This window comes from Budorcas taxicolor, chromosome 8 (genome assembly GCF_023091745.1).
Source record: "Budorcas taxicolor isolate Tak-1 chromosome 8, Takin1.1, whole genome shotgun sequence".
Classification (NCBI taxonomy): domain Eukaryota; kingdom Metazoa; phylum Chordata; class Mammalia; order Artiodactyla; family Bovidae; genus Budorcas; species Budorcas taxicolor.
This window is the reverse complement of record NC_068917.1, coordinates 26,424,462-26,442,812: the sequence shown is the minus strand read 5'-3', so window position 1 is coordinate 26,442,812 and position 18,351 is coordinate 26,424,462. Positions and strand designations below refer to the sequence as shown.

The window sequence follows — 18,351 nt, the reverse complement described above, 5'->3', positions numbered from 1 at the left end:
TGAAGAAAGCTGAGTGCCGAAGAATTGATGCTTTTGAACTGTGGTTTGGAGAAGACTCTTGATAGTCCCTTGGTCTGCAAGGAGATCCAACCAGTCCATCCTAAAGGAGATCAGTCCTGCGTGTTCATTAGAAGGACTGATGTTGAAGCTGAAACTCCAATACTTTGGCCACCTGTTTCAAAGAGTTGACTCATTGGAGAAGACTCTGATGCTGGGAGGGATTGGGGGCAGGAGGAGAAGGGGATGACACAGGATTAGATTGCTGGATGGCATCACTGACTTGATGGACATGAGTTTGAGAGAACTCCGGGAGTTGGTGATGGACAGGGAGGCCTGGCATGCTGCGATTCATGGGGTCGCAAAGATTCAGACATGACTGAGCAACTGAACTGAACTGAACTGAACTGGTGGTCCAGTTGTTAGGACTTCCACTGCTGTGGGCCTGGGTTCAATCCCTAGTCATGAAGCTAAAATCCCACAACCTGCATAGCACAGCCAAAGATAAATAAATACATTTTTAAAAGAAATTTTAACCGATTTTACTGTTCCCTTCTAGTTCTTATTGGGACTCTTGCTTTTAGCCAGTAGAGTAAGTGTTCATAGGAGACATGATGGAATGGGTATGCACATGAATTTATGTTCAAGTATCTGTATGCAGGTCAGGAAGCAACAGTTAGAACTGGACATGGAACAAGAGACTGGTTCCAAATAGGAAAAGAAGTATGTCAAGGTTGTATATAGTCACCCTGTTTATTTAACTTATATGCAGAGTACATCATGAGAAATGCTGGACTGGAAGAAACACAAGCTGGAATCAAGATTGCCAGGAGAAATATCAATAACCTCAGATATGCAGATGATACCACCCTTATGGCAGAAAGTGAAGAGGAACTAAAGAGCCTCTTGAGGAGAGTGAAAAAGTTGGCTTAAAACTGGGCATTCATAAAATGAAGACATGGCGTCTGGTCCCATCACTTCATGGCAAATAGATGGGGAAACAGTGGAAACAGTGTCAGACTTTATTTTTGGGGGCTCCAAAATCACTGCAGATGGTGACTGCAGCCATGAAATTAAAAGCTGCTTACTCCTTGGAAGAAAAGTTATGACCAACCTAGATAGTATATTCAAAAGCAGACACATTACTTTGCCGACTAAGGTCCGTCTAGTCAAGGCTATCGTTTTTCCTGTGGTCATGTATGGATGTGAGAGTTGGACTGTGAAGAAGCCTGAGCGCCAAAAAATTGATACTTTTGACCTGTGGTGTTGTAGAAGACTCTTGAGAGTCCCTTGGACTGCAAGGAGATCCACCCAGTCCATTCTGAAGGAGGTCAGCCCTGGGATTTCTTTGGAAGGAATGATGCTGAAGCTGAAACTCCAGTACTTTGGCCACCTCATGCATAGAGTTGACTCATTGGAAAAGACTCTGATGCTGGGAGGAATTGAGGGCAGGAGGAGAAGAGGACGACAGAGGATGAGATGGCTGGATGGCATCACCGACTCGATGGACGTGAATCTGAGTGAACTCCGGGAGTTGGTAATGGACAGGGAGGCCTGGTGTGCTGCGATTCATGGGGTCACAAAGAGTTGGACACAACTGAGCGACTGGACTGAACTGAACTGATAAACAGACAAGAGGTTCTAAAAGACTAGTGAAAATAAATTGACGGTTTATTTAAGAAAAAAAAAACGTGTTAATTTTGAATGTGCTTAGCATGATGGTTGGAGAAGGCGATGGCACCCCCTCCAGTCCTTGTGCCTGGAAAATCTCATGGACGGAGGAGCCTGGAGTGCTGCAGTCCATGGTGTCGCTGAGGGTCTGACACGACTGAATGACTTCATTTTCACTTTTCACTTTCATGCTTTGGAGATGGAAATAGCAACCCACTCCAGTGTTCTTGCCTGGAGAATCCCAGGGACGACGGAGCCTGGTGGGCTGCCGTCTCTGGAGTCATACAGAGTCGGACACGACTGAAGCAACTTAGCAGCAGCAGCAGCAGCAGCAGCAAGTACCATAGCAAAGGTATCCCTCTTTTTTTCCCTGAAAATTACCTGTAAAAGTTACTGTAAGTATCTTCTGATGTGAGAACCCAGTTTTCCATTACTTTTTTTGGATTTTTTAATATAATTGAAATTTTAAAAAAATACATTATTTTTATGTATCATTCTCTATGAGACTGAAAGTTTCAACATAGAAGGTACTGAATTAAATTTATTTATCAGTGTTTCTTAAGGCAATTCCACCATCTGCCACTTTGATACTCAATTAATACATGTGACGTGAACTGAATGAGTGAATGAGTAGAGAAGTGTTACCATCAGTTACTCACTTTTGTTTAGAATACTGAAGAATGAATTTAGTTGTTAAGAATAAACAGACTCAGTGTCTGGATTTCTACACAAAGACCACTGCACAAATATGTTTCCAGTGAGGCAGTGGAGATCTTCGCCTGTGGAGATTTCTTTCATCAAAACACAGGATTTTCTACTTAAATACTCATTGCTGGATTAGTTCATTTTTGGGTTTATTCAATCATTCAGTAAAAATATGTTTGGAAATGCCATCCACTAAAAGAGAGCAGAATAAATTTGATCTCACACACACAAAAAGAAAACTAAAAGTTTGATAAGAATTTAATAAATAAAAAATCATATTTAATGAAATGGAAAGCTGAACATATTTCCTAAATCTTAATACAATGTGAAGGCAAATATCGTTATATGAAAATGTAAATATGACAAGAACAAGTATAAATAATAAATAACTCGGGGAAATAATCGCTTAAGGACTAATGACCCTAGAGCTAAGTTTTTAACATCCTTGCTTAATACTACAAAATATATGCTTAAGTAATTCAGTGAATTTTGTGGCTAAAGCAGAAATCAGAAACTTCTGAAATGACCACAGGTGAGTGTGCAAGGCTGATGTGACATCTTAGTGAGTGAGAGTCCTTTCAAGGTGAGTTCAGATCTCCACCCATCTCTCTTAACCTTTCTTGCAAGCTGGTTGATGACGAGAGGGCTTTCATCATCTCCACTCTGAGGATTTCCCAGGCGCAGTCGCTGTATTCCTTCTCTTGCAGGTAGACATGGATGCCCTGGAAGTACCTCTTCACAGCCAGGGTAGGGCCCGTCCTTCCCAGGGCAGAGTCTTCCTCTCCCATCACCTGCCCCAGGCAGGCGTCCAGGTCGTCCAGCTGTTGATGGAGTCCAGTGCGGAGCTGCTCCAGGAGGGTGGTGTCCCAGGCAGCAGAGGAGCTCTCTGTGTGGAAGAGGTTGAAGCTCTGCTGGAGAATCTCGTGGAGCACAGAGATGGCCTGGGCCTCCTTGAGCTGGCCGCCCTCCACCATCTCCTGGGGGAAAGCGAAGTCTTTTCTGTCCTGCAGACAGAAGCGAGGGGAGAGTCTCCTCATTTGGCCCAGGAGCCTGAGGTTCTTCCTGCCAATCAGCATGTGGTTCTGAGACAGGTCACAGCCCAGGGATCCTCCCAGGCTGTAGCTGACCAGCGCCAGGGCCATGAGTAGAGAGAGCACGAAGGCCATGGGGAAGATGCGGCTGCTGCTGTGCTGGCTGAGACGGCGTCTGGGGGAACCTTGAGGTAGGTTCTCTGATGCCATGCTTTCTAAGTGAGGACATTAAATAGGGAACATGGTAGTTTTCATTTTCTAGTCATTTCTCTACACTTTTAGTTCCTTTTTTGATTTTCATTTATGTATTCACAATATGATCAAGTAAAATGTCATCAATCTAAACTATTAATTTTGTGTATTTCCCAATAACTTCCTATGTGCCCATCCAAATGGATATTTATCAATCATATGAGAAAGGTCTTTTTCTTAACTCAGGAGTGATGTATATGTGTAATTACACACATTATTGCTTTTTGTCTCTCATGCTGTTCTCCTCTTGTCCATAAACACATCTGCAGCCCTGATCTTAGGCTCCACGTTTCCCTCTTACTTTACATAGGAAACCAGTCTCCCTCAGCTCTATATTTCTGTATTTATAAAGTATTTACCAGTTCCCTCTGGTAATTAAGCTCTTTGAAATAAATGATGTTTGTCTTTAGTGTTTGATTTAGAGAAGATTCTGAATATTATGAGTCCATGAGCTTCTCCTATGTTTCTCTTCCTTCTAGTACACGTTCCTGCAGGTCCATGTGGTTGTGCTTCAGGGAACCACAGAGTCAGGACTATTGCAGACATGACGCTTTCTTTCCACCATTTTCATACTGGAGACCTATTGTCCTTCACTGGCTGGGCCAATACCCGCAGAAGAATCCTGGTTCTTGTCAGGGAACATGGGTGAGGAGACTAATTCCAGGATGATTGTGTTTCCCCAGCAGCACCTCACTCACAGGGATATCACATGGTGCCACCCCCTGTCCTCTGGGTGACAGAGTCCCCTTGCTCACCTGCTGGACTCCCTCCCTGCAGACAGGCTCACCACAGCCTGAGGATGCGAAAAATCTCCTTTCTGTGAAGGGCTTGTTTACTTGTTGGGAAAATAGATGGTCTTCCTAAACCCCCACCTTCTCCTCTGGAATGTTTGTGTGAAGGACCCGAGTTCCCAGTGGTGACCCCTCTTCTCCTGGCCCATATCCCCAAGTGTCCTAAGTGTCAGTATTGCCCACATGCTGAGAGTAGGGTGCATTTGTGCAAGTAGACAGAGGAATTATCCAACTGCCATTATTTTACCTTTAGTAGAGAGAGAATTTTTATTTTACCAAGGATAGATTTTATCATTCTACTTTCTTAATTTTTTGAACACGTGTGATGTTCAGAGTTTCTGAGTTGGAGGAATGAGATTCAGTGGTGTTGCTGTCTCTCATCAGAAGTTTATGTCACAGAACCCAGTGAGCTTCAGTTGCTCCTTCAGTCAGTTGATTCCACTGGGCTCCTTTGTTCCTGTGTCTCTGTCTTCCTCTGAGAATGCAGGGCAGTGAGACTCACGCTACTCAGTCAGGGGAAATAGCCTTCTTTCTTTGCTTGTGGGTGATTCTTCAGTTGAAGTTGTTTTAATTTATATTGACATACTGGACAAGATGAGTCTCACTGCTCCTGCTCTAGTCCTAATTCATGATGAGGTGAGAACAATGAAAGGAAGTAAAGAAAGCCAGAGGGGCTGTACTCTATCATTTTCAAGACTTTAGATTTTTTTGTTTTTCTGTGCACCTTTCCTAGAAAGTAAAATTCGAGATGAGAAAACAAATGTAGACCAAAAGAAAACAAATGTAAATCTGAATGTCATGAATATGAAAAAAGGGAAGTGGCTTTCCCCTGACACAATGACGTATTCTGAGTTAGCAAACTTCAGTGCAGCACAGCTGGGGACATGCTGAGGCAGAGGGGAAGGATGAGGCCAGTATGAACAACAGAAAGGCTGGGACAGAGCTGGGTCTGCCAGAAACTCAATGAAGGAAAAGTTCTGGGTTGGTTGACTGCCCTTTGCTTTGCAAGATCAGTGGCCTCATTTTTCTTTCATTTAATCCATGTAAGATCAGTTTCAGGAGAGAAGGAAGAAGTCACATCCATCAGCTCACAAGGAACGCCAGTCCCTAGAAAACTAACTCTCTCTGGCAGGATTTTGGAGACCAACCTTGCTGAGCATCTGTCTAGGTGACAAATCTGCTCAACAATGAGATGATGCTTTGTGAAAACTAAAATTAAATAAAAGGGGATCAGATAATTCCAAAGATCATTATATTAATCTGGGTAATCATAATCATAGTATTAAAAAAATAACAATTTTGTTTGCTACTAGTGGACTTGCCATTTTAAGCTCTTTAAAATATTAACTCAAGGTCTCATTAACCCTATATGGATCACACCATTTATACAACTGGAGAGAAATATCAATCTGGAGCATTGAACTATTCCCAATGTACCAAATACAAAGGAGCTTTAAAATGATTTGTCTGAACAAGCCCATTAAAAAGAGTGAAGGGTTCAAATGAACATGATACTGGGAAACCAACAAAATGAGTTGAAGGAGGAGAATGAGATGACAAAAAGCCCTTAAATCCCCTGCAAATGCTAAAGGGTCACTGTTAATGGCTTTGTAGGGCAATAAGGGAGGTGGTCTTAAGTCTAGAGAAATCTCTTTAAGGTCTAATCAAAATAGACAAAATTGCTATTAAGTAGTTAGAGGGGAAAAGATTTTTCTGCTATTTGAAAAAAATAAAATGAAAATGAACGGGACTTTCCTACTGGTCAGGACCTGGCCCTTTCTGACTTGGATTTAGTCCCTGGTATGAAAAATGAGATCCCACAAGCCACGAGGTGGTAGGTGTAAGATTTTATGAGTGATTTCTTCAGTGAAATATGGGCTTCCCTGGTGGTTCCTATTGTAAAAAATCCTCCTGCAATGCAGGAGATCTGGGTTCGATCCCAAGGTAGGGAGGATCCACTGGTGAAGGGAATGGCAATCGACTCCAATATTCTTCCCTGGAAAATTCCATGGACAGAGAAGATTGGAGAGCTATAGTCCATGGAGTTGCGAAGAGTCGGACATGACTAGTGACTAACACTTTCACACTTTCTTCAGTGAAATATAGTACCCCTGGTATCTTTGCATTTTAAACTCCTGACTTTTCTTGTGAGTTTAAGAACAAAAGAGAAATATCTAACAATTTCCAGTCATTTTAGCTCTGACATTTCTCCTATAAGATGACAACAAAAATGACACTCCACATCTGGTTCTGCCTGAGTGAAGTCACTGCCCACTGCAGTCCCTGACCTCCAACACACGCTTGATAGGAGTTCAGGGTGGAGATCAGGAAAGAGGCCCTCTGTGCTGCAGGAAAACTGACACTGCGGGCCAGCAGTTCGGGTCCCTCGATCGTGTCCAGCTCTTTGCAACCCCACTGATAGCTGCACGCCAGGCTTCCCTGTCTATTCCTGTCCAACAGGCCAGCAGAGAGTTAGATAATTTTCTGAGAAAAATTTATGAACTCAATTTTTGCAACTTCTCATACTTAGAAAAGCTCTAAGATCTTTCAGAGAAACATCTGTACCTCCTGACTCTCAGCCACCTTCTACCAAGTGATGGCACGTAACCCCTTCACCACAATCGTGTATGTACAGACACCCTCTAAGTCCTTGGAGCAGTTCCTCAGAGTTGAGGAGAGCTTGTCCTCCAGTTATAGTCCTCAGTAAGTCCTCCCAAAAAACTGAACTCTGGCAGTCATGTTGTCAGTATATTTCAGTTGACAAGGTCCCTTTGCAGGAGGCCTCCTCAGGTCAACTTGCTGTTCTCATTCACAGTGAAGACACCTGCATTTCTCACCTCCAGTCCAGATGGCTCATCCTGTTGTTTACTGATAGAGGCCAGTGAACAACCTCTTTTCTTTAGTTTTCCAACTGCTAATTCAGATGTGGGTACTGAGAAAGCCTCATGTCTTAGCAAGATGGAAGAGTATACACACTTCCTGGACAGAATTAGGGAAGGTTTTGAAAGGACTCCTTAGCGTGGAGAGAATGCCTTCGACTCCAGGGTCAGCCTCATGGCTTTGTATAGTTGAGTTTATTTAAATTTCTAGCCTCAATGTATTAAACATTATAAAATAATACTGTAGGATTTTAATAAAAATATTATTTAAGGAATCATTTGTTAATAAAATGCTATTTTAACAGTAATATAGGAATGGTGTTTGCTTCTTTTAGGACCCTATTCCTCAGACAGGTTTCCAAACCTCTAAATGTACTTTAAATGTCTCTCTGACTTTAAATGTTCCTACTCAGTGCTGTTTGTACCAACTGGAAACAAGAGAAAGATGACTGATTCATCAATGTCCTCTTTCCAAATTGCCTACATTAAATACATGAATTTCCACAAAGATCTTTGCTACTTTTAGGAATTGTGATCTTCCAGAGTGTACATTACTGATATGTGTCCTTTCAGGAAGGCTCTGTCACACTAGTTGCAAAGGGTATTAAAATCGCTGCCTGTGTCCCTTCTATTTAAGATTGTTTAATTTTGCTTGTCTCTGAAAGAGGCAAAGATATCATGATGGAGTTAAAGAACTTTCTTGCATTGCATTGTCCCCAGGCACATCTTGCCCTGCTCTGTGATAACTTGCTGGATCCTGCTGCTGCTGCTGCTAAGTTGCTTCAGTCGTGTCCGACTCTGTGTGACCCCATAGACGGCAGCCCATGAGGCTCCCCTGTCCCTGGGATTCTCCAGGCAAGAACACTGGAGTGGGTTTCCATTTCCTTCTCCAATGCATGGAAGTGAAAAGTGAAAGTGGAGTCACTCAGTCGTGTCCGACTCTTAGCAACCCCATGGACTGCAGCCCACCAGGCTCCTCCGTTCATGGGATTTTCCAGGCAAGAGTGCTGGAGTGGGCTGCCATTGCCTAAGGAGGCAGTAAGTCTGCAGCTGTGATGGGCGTGACCCTCCTCCCTTCCAAGACTCTGCAGGCTGCTGTGGTGTGAATGTCACCTGTGTCAGAGGCACTGCTAGTAGCCAGGCTTTCATGCTGTCTCTGTGCTCTCAGCATCCACTTCAATCTTCTCATTCTCTGAAAAGGAATGTTGTAGTGAAATGCTTGCGTCAGTTCTTCTCATCTGTGTTGTTCCATGTCCTGAGGGCTTCCTGCTATTGTCTTGCTACTTCTGAATTACTCTGTGTATCATCTTGAGATTCCTAGCTTAATAGGAAAGTAAAAATGTAAACTTAAAGGGCCGGTGCTGTGATTTTCCATAATGTTCAACACATCATCGATTCCTTCTTCATTCACAAACCTGCTGGTTTCTGTTGATTAATTCTACCAAGCAAGCTCTCACTAAGGTGGTCAGTGTCATCTCTTTTCCCACGTAGGAAGAACTTTCCATCTACATATCCATGAACGCACTGGGTCTTAAGGGGTTGCAACCCTTCCATCTCTGTCTTCTCACCGCTCTCTCTTGTGTTGTTAACACATGGCCATTCCATCTCTGCTTCCTTTGTGGCATTCCCTCCCTTTGAAGGTTGAGGTCATAGGACTCAATTTTAAGCCTTCTTCTCATTTGATACTCATTTCCCATTTGATCAGTTTTTCTGTTCCATGCTTTACATTTCATGAAATTGCTTGTAAATTGCCATCTCCAATGTCCAGCGGGCATTTGCACTGAAATGTTTACTAATTAATTGTAGTAGTTAACTTTTTATACCCTGTCACGTCTTGGTCCACATTCTACTGGTGGAATTCCAGTTTTCTCCCTTTCGTGTAGCATTCAACCTGATATTCATTCCTGCTACTCATTCAGTTCAGTTCAGTTCAGTCTCTCAGCCATGTCTGACTCTTTGCAACCCCATGGACTGCAGCACACCAGGCCTCCCTGTCCATCACCAACTCCCGGAGTCCACCCAAACCCATGTCCATTGAGATGGTGATGCCATCCAACCATCTCATCCTCTGTTGTCCCCTTCTCCTGCCCTCAATATTTCCCAGCATCAGGGTCTTTTCCAGTGAGTCAGGTTTTGCATCAGGTGGCCAAAATATTGGAGTTTCAGCTTCAACATCAGTCCTTCTAATGAACACCTAGGTCTGATCTCCTTTAGGATGGACTGGTTGGATCTCCTTGCAGTTCAAGGGACCCTCAAGAGTCTTCTCTAACACCACAGTTCAAAAGCAACAATTCTTCTGTGCTCAGCTTTCTTTATACTCCAACTCTCACATCCATACATGACCACTGGAAAAACCATAGCCTAGACTAGATGGACCTTTGTTGGCAAAGTAATGTCTCTGCTTTTGAATATGCTATCTAGGTTGGTCACAACTTTTCTTCCAAGGAGTAAGTGTCTTTTAACTTCATGGCTGCAATCACCATCTGCAGTGATTTTGGAGCCCAGAAAAATAAAGTCACCCACTGTTTCCACTGTTTGCCCATTTATTTGCCATGAAGTGATGGGACTCTACACCATGGTCTTAGTTTTCTGAATATTAAGCTTTAAGCCAACTTTTTCACTCTCCTCTTTCACTTTCATCAAGAGGCTCTTTAGTTCTTCATTTTCTGCCATAAGGGTGGTGTCATCTGCATATCTGAGGTTATTGATATTTCTCCCGGCGATCTTGATTCCAGCTTGTGCTTCTTCCAGCCCAGCATTTCTCATGATGTAGTCTGCATAGAAGTTAAATAAGCAGGGTGACAATATTACAGCCTTGATGTACTCCTTTTCCTATTTGGAAGCAGTCTGTTGTTCCATGTCCAGTTCTAACTGTTGCTTCTTCACTTGCATACAGATTTCTCAGGAGGCAGATCAGATGGTCTGGTATTACCCTCTCTTTCAGATTTTCCGCAATTTATTGTGATCCACACAGTCAAAGGCTTTGGTATAGTCAATAAAGCAGAAATAGATGTTTTTCTGGAATTCTCTTGCTTTATCCATGATCCAGCGGATGTTGGCAATTTGATCTCTGGTTCCTCTGCCTTTTCTAAAACCAGCTTGAACATCTGAAATTTCAGAGTTCACCTATTGCTGAAGCCTGGCTTGGAGAATTTTAAGCAGTACTTTACTAGCCTGTGAGATGAACACAATTGTGCAGTAGTTTGAGCATTCTTTGGCATTGCCTTTCTTTGGGATTGGAATGAAAACTGACCTTTTCCAGTCCTATGGCCACTGCTGAGTTTTCCCAATTTGCTGGCATATTGAGTGCAGCACTTTCACAGCATCATCTTTTAGGATTTGAAATAGCTCAACTGGAATTCCGTCACCTCCACTAGCTTTGTTCGTAGTGATGCTTCCTAAGGCCCACTTGACTTCAGATTCTAGGATGTCTGGCTCTAGGTGAGTGATCACACCATTGTGATTATCTTGATCGTGAAGATCTTTTTTGTAGAGCTCTTCTGTGTATTCTTGCCACCTCTTCTTAATACCTTCTGCTTCTGTTAGGTCCCTACCATTTCTGTCCTTTATGGAGCCCACCTTTGCATAAAATGTTCTCTTGGTATCTCCGGTTTTCTTGAAGAGATCTCTAGTCTTTCCCATTCTATTGTTTTCCTCTATTTCTTTGCATTGATCACTGAGGATTGGTACTCTTTAATATAGTGAACATTTTATTATGAATTAACTGATTATTGATTTGGGGTTAATTTCTTTTTAAAAAATCAAAATGAATGAGTTAGTTACATTTACATCTAGGTCTTGAGAGCAACACACAGCCTGGCCTAAGGAAGTGTATTTTTGATTCAAATCTTCAAATCAGAAAAGGGGTCTGCAGCTGCTGCTGCTAAGTTGCCTCAGTAGTGTCTGACTCTGTGCGACCCCATAGACAGCATCCCACCAGGCTCCCCCATCCCTGGGATTCTCCAGGCAAGAATACTGGAGTGGGTTGCCATTTCCTTCTCCAAAGCATGAAAGTGAAAAGTGAAAGGGAAGTCTCTCAGTCATCCTATCACTTCATGGCAAATAGGGAAACAATGGAAAGAGTGAGAGGCTTTATTTTTCTGGGCCCCAAAATCACTGCAGATGGTGACTGCAGCCATGAAATTAAAAGACGCTTGCTCCTTGGAAGAAAAGCTATGACCAACCTAGACAGCATATTAAAAAGCAGAGACATTACTTTGCAAACAAAGGTCCATCTAGTCAAGGCTATGGTTTTTCCAGTGGTCATGTATGGATGTGAGAGTTGGACTATAAAGAAAATTGAACACGGAAGAACTGGTGCTTTTGAACTCTGGTGTTGGAGAAGATTCTTGAGAGTCCTAGGACAGCAAGGAGATCCAACCAGTCCATCCTAAAGGAAATCAATCCTGAATTGTAATTGCAAGGACTGATGTTGAAGCTGAAACTCCAATACTTTGGCCACTTGATGTGAAGAACTGACTCCTTGGAAAAGATCCTGATGCTGGGAAAGATTGAAGTTACGGGTAGAAGGGGACGACAGAGGATGAGTTGTTTGGATGGCACACCGACTCAATGCCCATGAATTTGAGTGAACTCCAGGAGTTGGTGATGGACAGGGAGGCCTGGCGTGCTGTACTCCATGGGACTGCAAAGAGTTGCATACAACTGAGTGACTGAACTGAATTGAACTGAGTAATATGCCACTGTTACCTGTAGACCATCAGAAAATGGGAACTATGGTCCTGTAAATCATTGTTGAAGAATCGAAACCTTATGTATTAGACCTTAAAAAGGAAATGCAGAGAGTTGTGACAGGATTCATCTTGGTGCAATTTAAACTATCAGAATAGACTATGGAGTCACACCTCTGAGTTCTCTTTTAGACTAAAGAAGAATGTTAGATTGAGCTTTGGGTTTTTATTTCAAGCTGAGTTGACTCATGTAAATGAATATCTCCTTTTTGACTGAGACTTTTCCATGAGTATATTTCATTTCCAGTGTAATAACACAAAAGAAGCATTGAAGCTGTGACATTCTCTGATGCCCAGAATAGAAGGGAAAAGCTTTTCAGTGGAAACAAAAGAGAAAAGTGTAGAAAATGACAGTTCTGGCCTATTAAAGATCTCATTTGCAGGAAGGTGCTGGGCACAGCTGCATAGAGGCTGGCACAGCCTGACATCTGCAGCATCGCCAAGCTCACCAGGTGCCAACCCCATCCCTGATGACATGGAGGGTGGTGTTCTCCAGCCCTGGAGAATCGTGATCATCACCATTGCCACCCTCTGGGAGACCAGGAACCCCCCAAACTCAGCATTTCTGTGAAACTGAGGGCTACAGCTCAACCTTCCCTGCACCCCAGCGACCGGGAGGGCACCACAGAACTCCCTGCAACAGACCAACTGGCCTTGCTCGCCCAGCACACCTGTCTCCAGGTCCAGTGCCAATTCCACGTGGAGAACCGGGGAGTCCCTGTAGGCAGGAGCCTCCAGCTGAGCTAGGTGCTGCTGGGGCCCAGGGAGTGCACGGGGCCCCAGGAGCAGTGACTAACCTTCCTTTTTGGGCCAGACTGCCCAGGGGAGCCTTTCAGTGGCTTTGCTCAGAGCCTTTGATTTCTGCACCCGCCCCTGCATACATCCTCACCTTCCTGGGTGGAGATTTTAGCCAGAGCGGTTTACACTGGTGCCTGTTTATGCTGTAATTAATGGCTGGAAATCTGAGCATGTTGTGGTACGTTTTCAGATTCCGGGTTGTTTTGGGGGGAAAAGACTAATTTGGAGAAAGGGGAAAGGCATCTACATTCTGGACAGTAATCTAGATATTGGGACCACGCGTTGGAAAGACTTGAGGACAAGCCAGTCTTACAGGAGCCCCTGGGGAAAGGGGAAATGATTTTATTTAATATAAATGGCAATTTCTCCTGCAACGTTCAAGTAGTTGAAAAATATTTTTAAATGTATAGATAAATCTTAAACTCACACCAAGTTTAAATATTTTCCTTATGCTAAAACAAGACTTTAAGTTCCTGGCTTCAGTGGAAGCAAAATGATCTGTAATGTTTTCAGAATTACTTCTTTGTTCATCTCAGTTCAATTGAGCGAAAGCCATATTTGACCACGTATGACCCAGTAACTACCTAAAGTAATTAATTTCAGTTTTCAAAATCTTCTTTTCTTCTCATTTCTTTTAACTAAGGATCTCATGTTAAGCTTTCAAATTTGTACATAATTTTTCATTGGAGAGTTTTATTAACTTTTTAAAATGTCATTTCATATAGATAAGTTGCTTTAAAATTCATAATCAGGATGTTTTTTATTTCAGCATAATGTAGGTTTACATTTAATATACCATTTGCTACTTAATAAGCATCTTATATGCCAAAGGAACTGGTTGCATGTTGATCTGATGCCTACTAAATATCTCGGTGTGCTTGGTACCGTCATGAGATTATTTTATTTGTTAGTAAAATTTCAAGAAGTGTAGATATGCTTTATACAATACTAGAAAAGATTAACCTATTCTAATTTGCAGAGGCTGAATTTTTGCATTAAAAATTAGAGTTGAGCAAGTCACAGATATGGCATAATCATCTCTAGGGTAGACATGAAATAATGGCGAAAGCTTTGTATACACCTGTCACAATAACAACTCTCACAGCTGTTTAATGTGTCCCTGATGCTTTATATCATCTACTCATTTAAGATAATTGTGTAAGTTGTTATATTAACATCATATAGAGTACAGAACATGAGATGATATATTAATGGACTACAGTATTCCTGTTATCCCTATTTTGTTCTTAATTGGAGAAAAATTGCTTTACAATGTTGTGCTGGTTTCTGCTGTACAACAATGTAAATCAACTATAAATACACGTATATCCACTCTCATATCCCTTTTTTAAAGCTGAGAAAACTGTAGCAAAGACAGGAGAATCGACTGGACTAAATGATGCAGGAAATTGAGGGAGAACTAAAGAGATGCCCAGGTAACAAATATACTGGTCACCTGGGAAGACGAAAGTAACCCGCAGAGAATGTAGGAAGATTGTCGTATTTGAACAGTTTAACTGGTAAAACTCTTTTAAGCTTATCATTCTTATTATTATCATTGTTACACTTAAACTTTTATTGACAACCCTGAGGACCAGTAGTATCCTACCATTGTGCAGGATACTGGGTGGGAATAAGAAATGGAGACATGCTCCTGCTCTGGGGAGTCAATTCCTCCCCATTTAAGGGACTCTCTGAAGGTCTGGATGGAGGATGTGTGTGGGGGAGGGGAGTTTAAAATGAAAAGAAAGACTTTGATCTTGTAACCTACAGACTATAAGAAATTCTTAAAATAATAAAAGTTGAAATATGGGAAATGTATAAATTGGTGGGATCTTTGCTGATCAGTTTTTATAAATGAACCCTGACTTGTTACTGCAGGAACTTGGATATGCCTCAATAACATTATTATCTGTACAGCACATTGACATTTGATTTTGAAGATCTTTCTTAAAAAATCATACTATTTGATGACAGGCAACATACCTATTTCCAGTAATTAACCCTCTGTTCAAATCTCAGCCAAAGTACGTCCATGGCGGTGAATAAAAGATATGGTCGTGTGCATGAGATAGTTCAGCCTATTTCAGATGGTGAAATATCAAAGTTTTGTCTTAGCTTCTGGTTCAAAATGGCAGAATAGAAGGACAAGCACTCATCTCCTCCTGTGAGAGCACTGAAATCGCAGCTAGCTGTTGAAAACCATCCACGGGAGGACTCTGGAGCCCACCCATAAAAGATTCCCCACGTCCAAAGACAAAGAAGAAACTGTAACGAGACGAAGGAGGCGCTCAATCACAATAAAAATAAGTCCCATACCTGCCAGATGGGAAACTGACAAACGGGAAAACAATAATACCAAAACAGTCCTCCCACTGTTGTGAATGCTCTGAGCCTTATGCCATGCTTCCAAGCCTGCAGATCTGGCAAAGGGACTGGGTATACCCAAGGAATTTGACTCTGAAGGCCAGTGGGATTTAATTACAGGACTGTTGGAAAAAGACTCCACTCTCAAAGGGGACAAACAGAATCTTGAGTGCACCATGACCCAGTGGAAAGGAACAGGGACCCCACAGGACACCAAACCAGACCTACATGCTAAAGGAGGAGTCTCCTGTGGAGGTGGGTCAGCAGGGGCTTCCTGTGGGGACAAGGGCACTAGCAGCAGCAATCCTGGAAGGCGCCCCTCGGCGTGAGTCCCCTTGGAGGCTGCAGAAAACCAAACACTTCATTCATTAATAAAGTTTCTTACTTTTATAGTACAAGAAGGACAAAAATTGGCTTCTGAACTCTTTGGGTTTTGGTCTTTCAGTAGCAATGCAGAGGCTCCAGGAGGTGACATGACCAGCAAGTATGGACAAGGGACTTTGTGGAAAAGAGAACTAGGATCCAACCCGGGACAGCCCAGGACTGGAGAGCAAAACCATACACTTCACAGCCCCTGCTCTTTGCTTCCTGCCTCTTCGTGTATTTGATCATCTGCATTGATATGAGATTTCTATTCTTTCCCTATTATTCATGTTTGTCTTAGATCAAAGCATTTTCTACTAATCTTACTTTCTCAAAGACTTTCTTGCAAACTCATAGAAATGCTTTTAGAAGTATGAAACCCAGAAATTGGAATTCTCTTCAGCATACAGCAAAGAAAAGTCCTCACACTGAAAGCACTCTGAAACTAGCACCCAAGATGAAAAGAAAATACCTTTGTCAGCACCTTTCCATGCTGCCCTCCAGGCGCTGTCTCAGGGTGGCTGTCCTGTCTCCTCCCTGAGGGCAGCCACTCCGTGATTCTCATGGGCCTGATGATTTCTGCCAGGAGCGCGTGATGCCTCTTGTGTGATATGGACTCACTGAATCCAAACAGTAATTGTATGAAAATGACACTCATGTCCCCATATTAAAGATGAAGAAGCTGACCTGCAGAGCTGATCTCCTGGGTTCCCTTATCCCACTGCCCTCTTGTGCTGTTAACACATGGCCGTTCCATCATGCTTCCTTTGGGGCATTCCCTCCCTTTTAAGACTGAGGTCATAGGGCTCCATTTTAAGTCCTTTTCTCATCTGTACTCTTGTCCTATTTGTCCTGTTATGCCTTACACTTTATGAAATTGCTTGTAAATTGCCATCTCCAATATCCATTGAACATTTGCACTGAAATGTCTACTATAAGTAGTTACCTTTTGTTTTTACATCCTCTCACAGCTTGATCCACCTTCTACCTAAGGAATTCCATTTTCCTCCCTTTCATTGTAGCATTCAAGCTAACTGATAGTCATTTCTACTACTAATTATACTATTTTAAAAATAGTTAACATTTTATTTTAAATTAACTCATTATTGTTTTTTAGGTTACTTTCCATTAAAAAAAATCAAAGTTACAAAAATGATTGGATTAATTATGTTCATGTCTCCATCATGAGAGCAACACACAACCTGGCTAGAGATAGTATATATTTACTTGTAATGTGCAAATCACAAAGATGGGTGAAGGAATTGTAAAATGCAATCTTTAATAAAGTTGCACATTCAGTCTTGATGTTTCTTTTTTAAAGAAAAACACAGGAAGTTTTTTATAGTAAGATTTAATAAATAAATATATTAAAAAAATATATAAATATATACAAAATATATTTTTCCCTTAAGTATACATACATAATTTTATGAACAAAATAATTTAATTCTTTCTATATAGATAAATATTAAATTAGATAAATAAATGTCCAAGTAGATAAATAAGTAGATGGATCATCTTGAGTATCTGCGACAGGGTAGTGCCTGTAGAGTATATCATGATGTCGCTTAATATTCCTGAAATCATTTGACAAATTGATTCAATTCAATGCATGATGACAGCAGAAATGAGAGTCTTCCACATGGCAGCGCAGGAGGAAGTGTGGTCTGTTGGTCCATGAGAATCATTTCCGTGTTGAACCAGCTGTGTGTCAGTCCTTGCTCCTGAATCTCTCCTGCAAGTTTCTTGAGGAAGAGAAGGCTCTCATGACTTCTGCTCTGACAACCTCCCAGGCACAAGGGCTGTGTCCCTTCTCTTGCAGATAGAGAGTGACTCTGTGGAAGTATTTCCTCACAGCCAGGCTGGAGTCCTCCTTGAGCAGGGGAGCCCCTCGCAGCCCCTCCTCCTGCCTGAGACAGGCTTGCAGGTCAGTGAGCTGCTGATCCAGAGCAATGCGGAGCTTGTCCAGGAGGCTCTGGTCCCACGCGGCGGCCGAGCCCTCTGTGCTGAAGAGCTGGAAGGTGTGCTGGGTCACCTCGTGGAGCACAGAGATGGCTTGAGCCTTCTGCAACTGGCTGCCACCCAGCGCCTCCTGGGGGAATGCGAAGTCTTTTCTGTCCTGCAGGCAGGAGGAAGGGGAGACCCTCCTCAGTTGTCGCAGGAGCATCAGGACCCTCCCGTTGGCCAGGCTGTGGGTGTGAGGCAGGTGGCAGCCCAGAGGGCAGATGGCATTGCAGCTGAGCAGCAGCAGAGCCAGGAGTAAGGACCAGGCTGCGACCATCAGGGACCTTCCAGATGCTTCAGGCCTGGGGCGGTGGCTGACTCTGTGAACCTGCTCTCTAGGTTCTCTGAGGCCCTTCCTTCAAGCCTGTGTCTTAAATAGGAGCCCATGGTTTCCATTTTCTGAAAGTTCCCTCATACTTTCTACTTTTGTTTTTGCTTTTCAATTTGCACTCTCCAAATGGGTTAGGATAGTGTTTAGCAAACATTCTTTTCATTATTGCCTTCCCTTCCCCTATTGACAAAGTCTTCTGAGATTTTTGTCTTAATTACCCCCACCATGAAATTTTGACAACACAGTTATGCTGTGGATCCATCTTTGTACTCCATGCATATCTTTATACATAGGAAAAAAAATGCAAAACTCCTTCTTGTATTCACCCTAGGGTTAACAATGCCATAAAATGAAAGGTGTATATTAAATGTAAAAGCTGTTGAATTTTATTTAACTTTATGAATGAATTTG

General features: G+C 42.4%; 2 protein-coding genes across 2 annotated transcripts; both read right to left on the bottom strand.

Annotated features, from left to right (window-relative positions):
* Positions 1-2,951: 2,951 nt before the first annotated feature.
* Positions 2,952-3,614, bottom strand: LOC128052280 (interferon omega-1-like). Its single transcript, XM_052644785.1, has one exon. It carries the CDS (start codon positions 3,612-3,614, stop codon positions 2,952-2,954), a length of 663 nt encoding a protein of 220 aa, XP_052500745.1.
* A 13,702-nt stretch (positions 3,615-17,316) lies between these two features.
* On the bottom strand, positions 17,317-17,886 carry LOC128052476 (interferon alpha-H-like). The gene has a single exon (XM_052645051.1). It carries the CDS (start codon positions 17,884-17,886, stop codon positions 17,317-17,319), a length of 570 nt encoding a protein of 189 aa, XP_052501011.1.
* Positions 17,887-18,351: the final 465 nt, after the last annotated feature.

Bases quoted from the DNA above. Each gene is read 5' to 3' on its own strand.
- LOC128052476 (XM_052645051.1), bottom strand. From the start codon at position 17,886: ATGGTCGCAGCCTGGTCCTTACTCCTGGCTCTGCTGCTGCTCAGCTGC.
- LOC128052280 (XM_052644785.1), bottom strand. From the start codon at position 3,614: ATGGCATCAGAGAACCTACCTCAAGGTTCCCCCAGACGCCGTCTCAGC.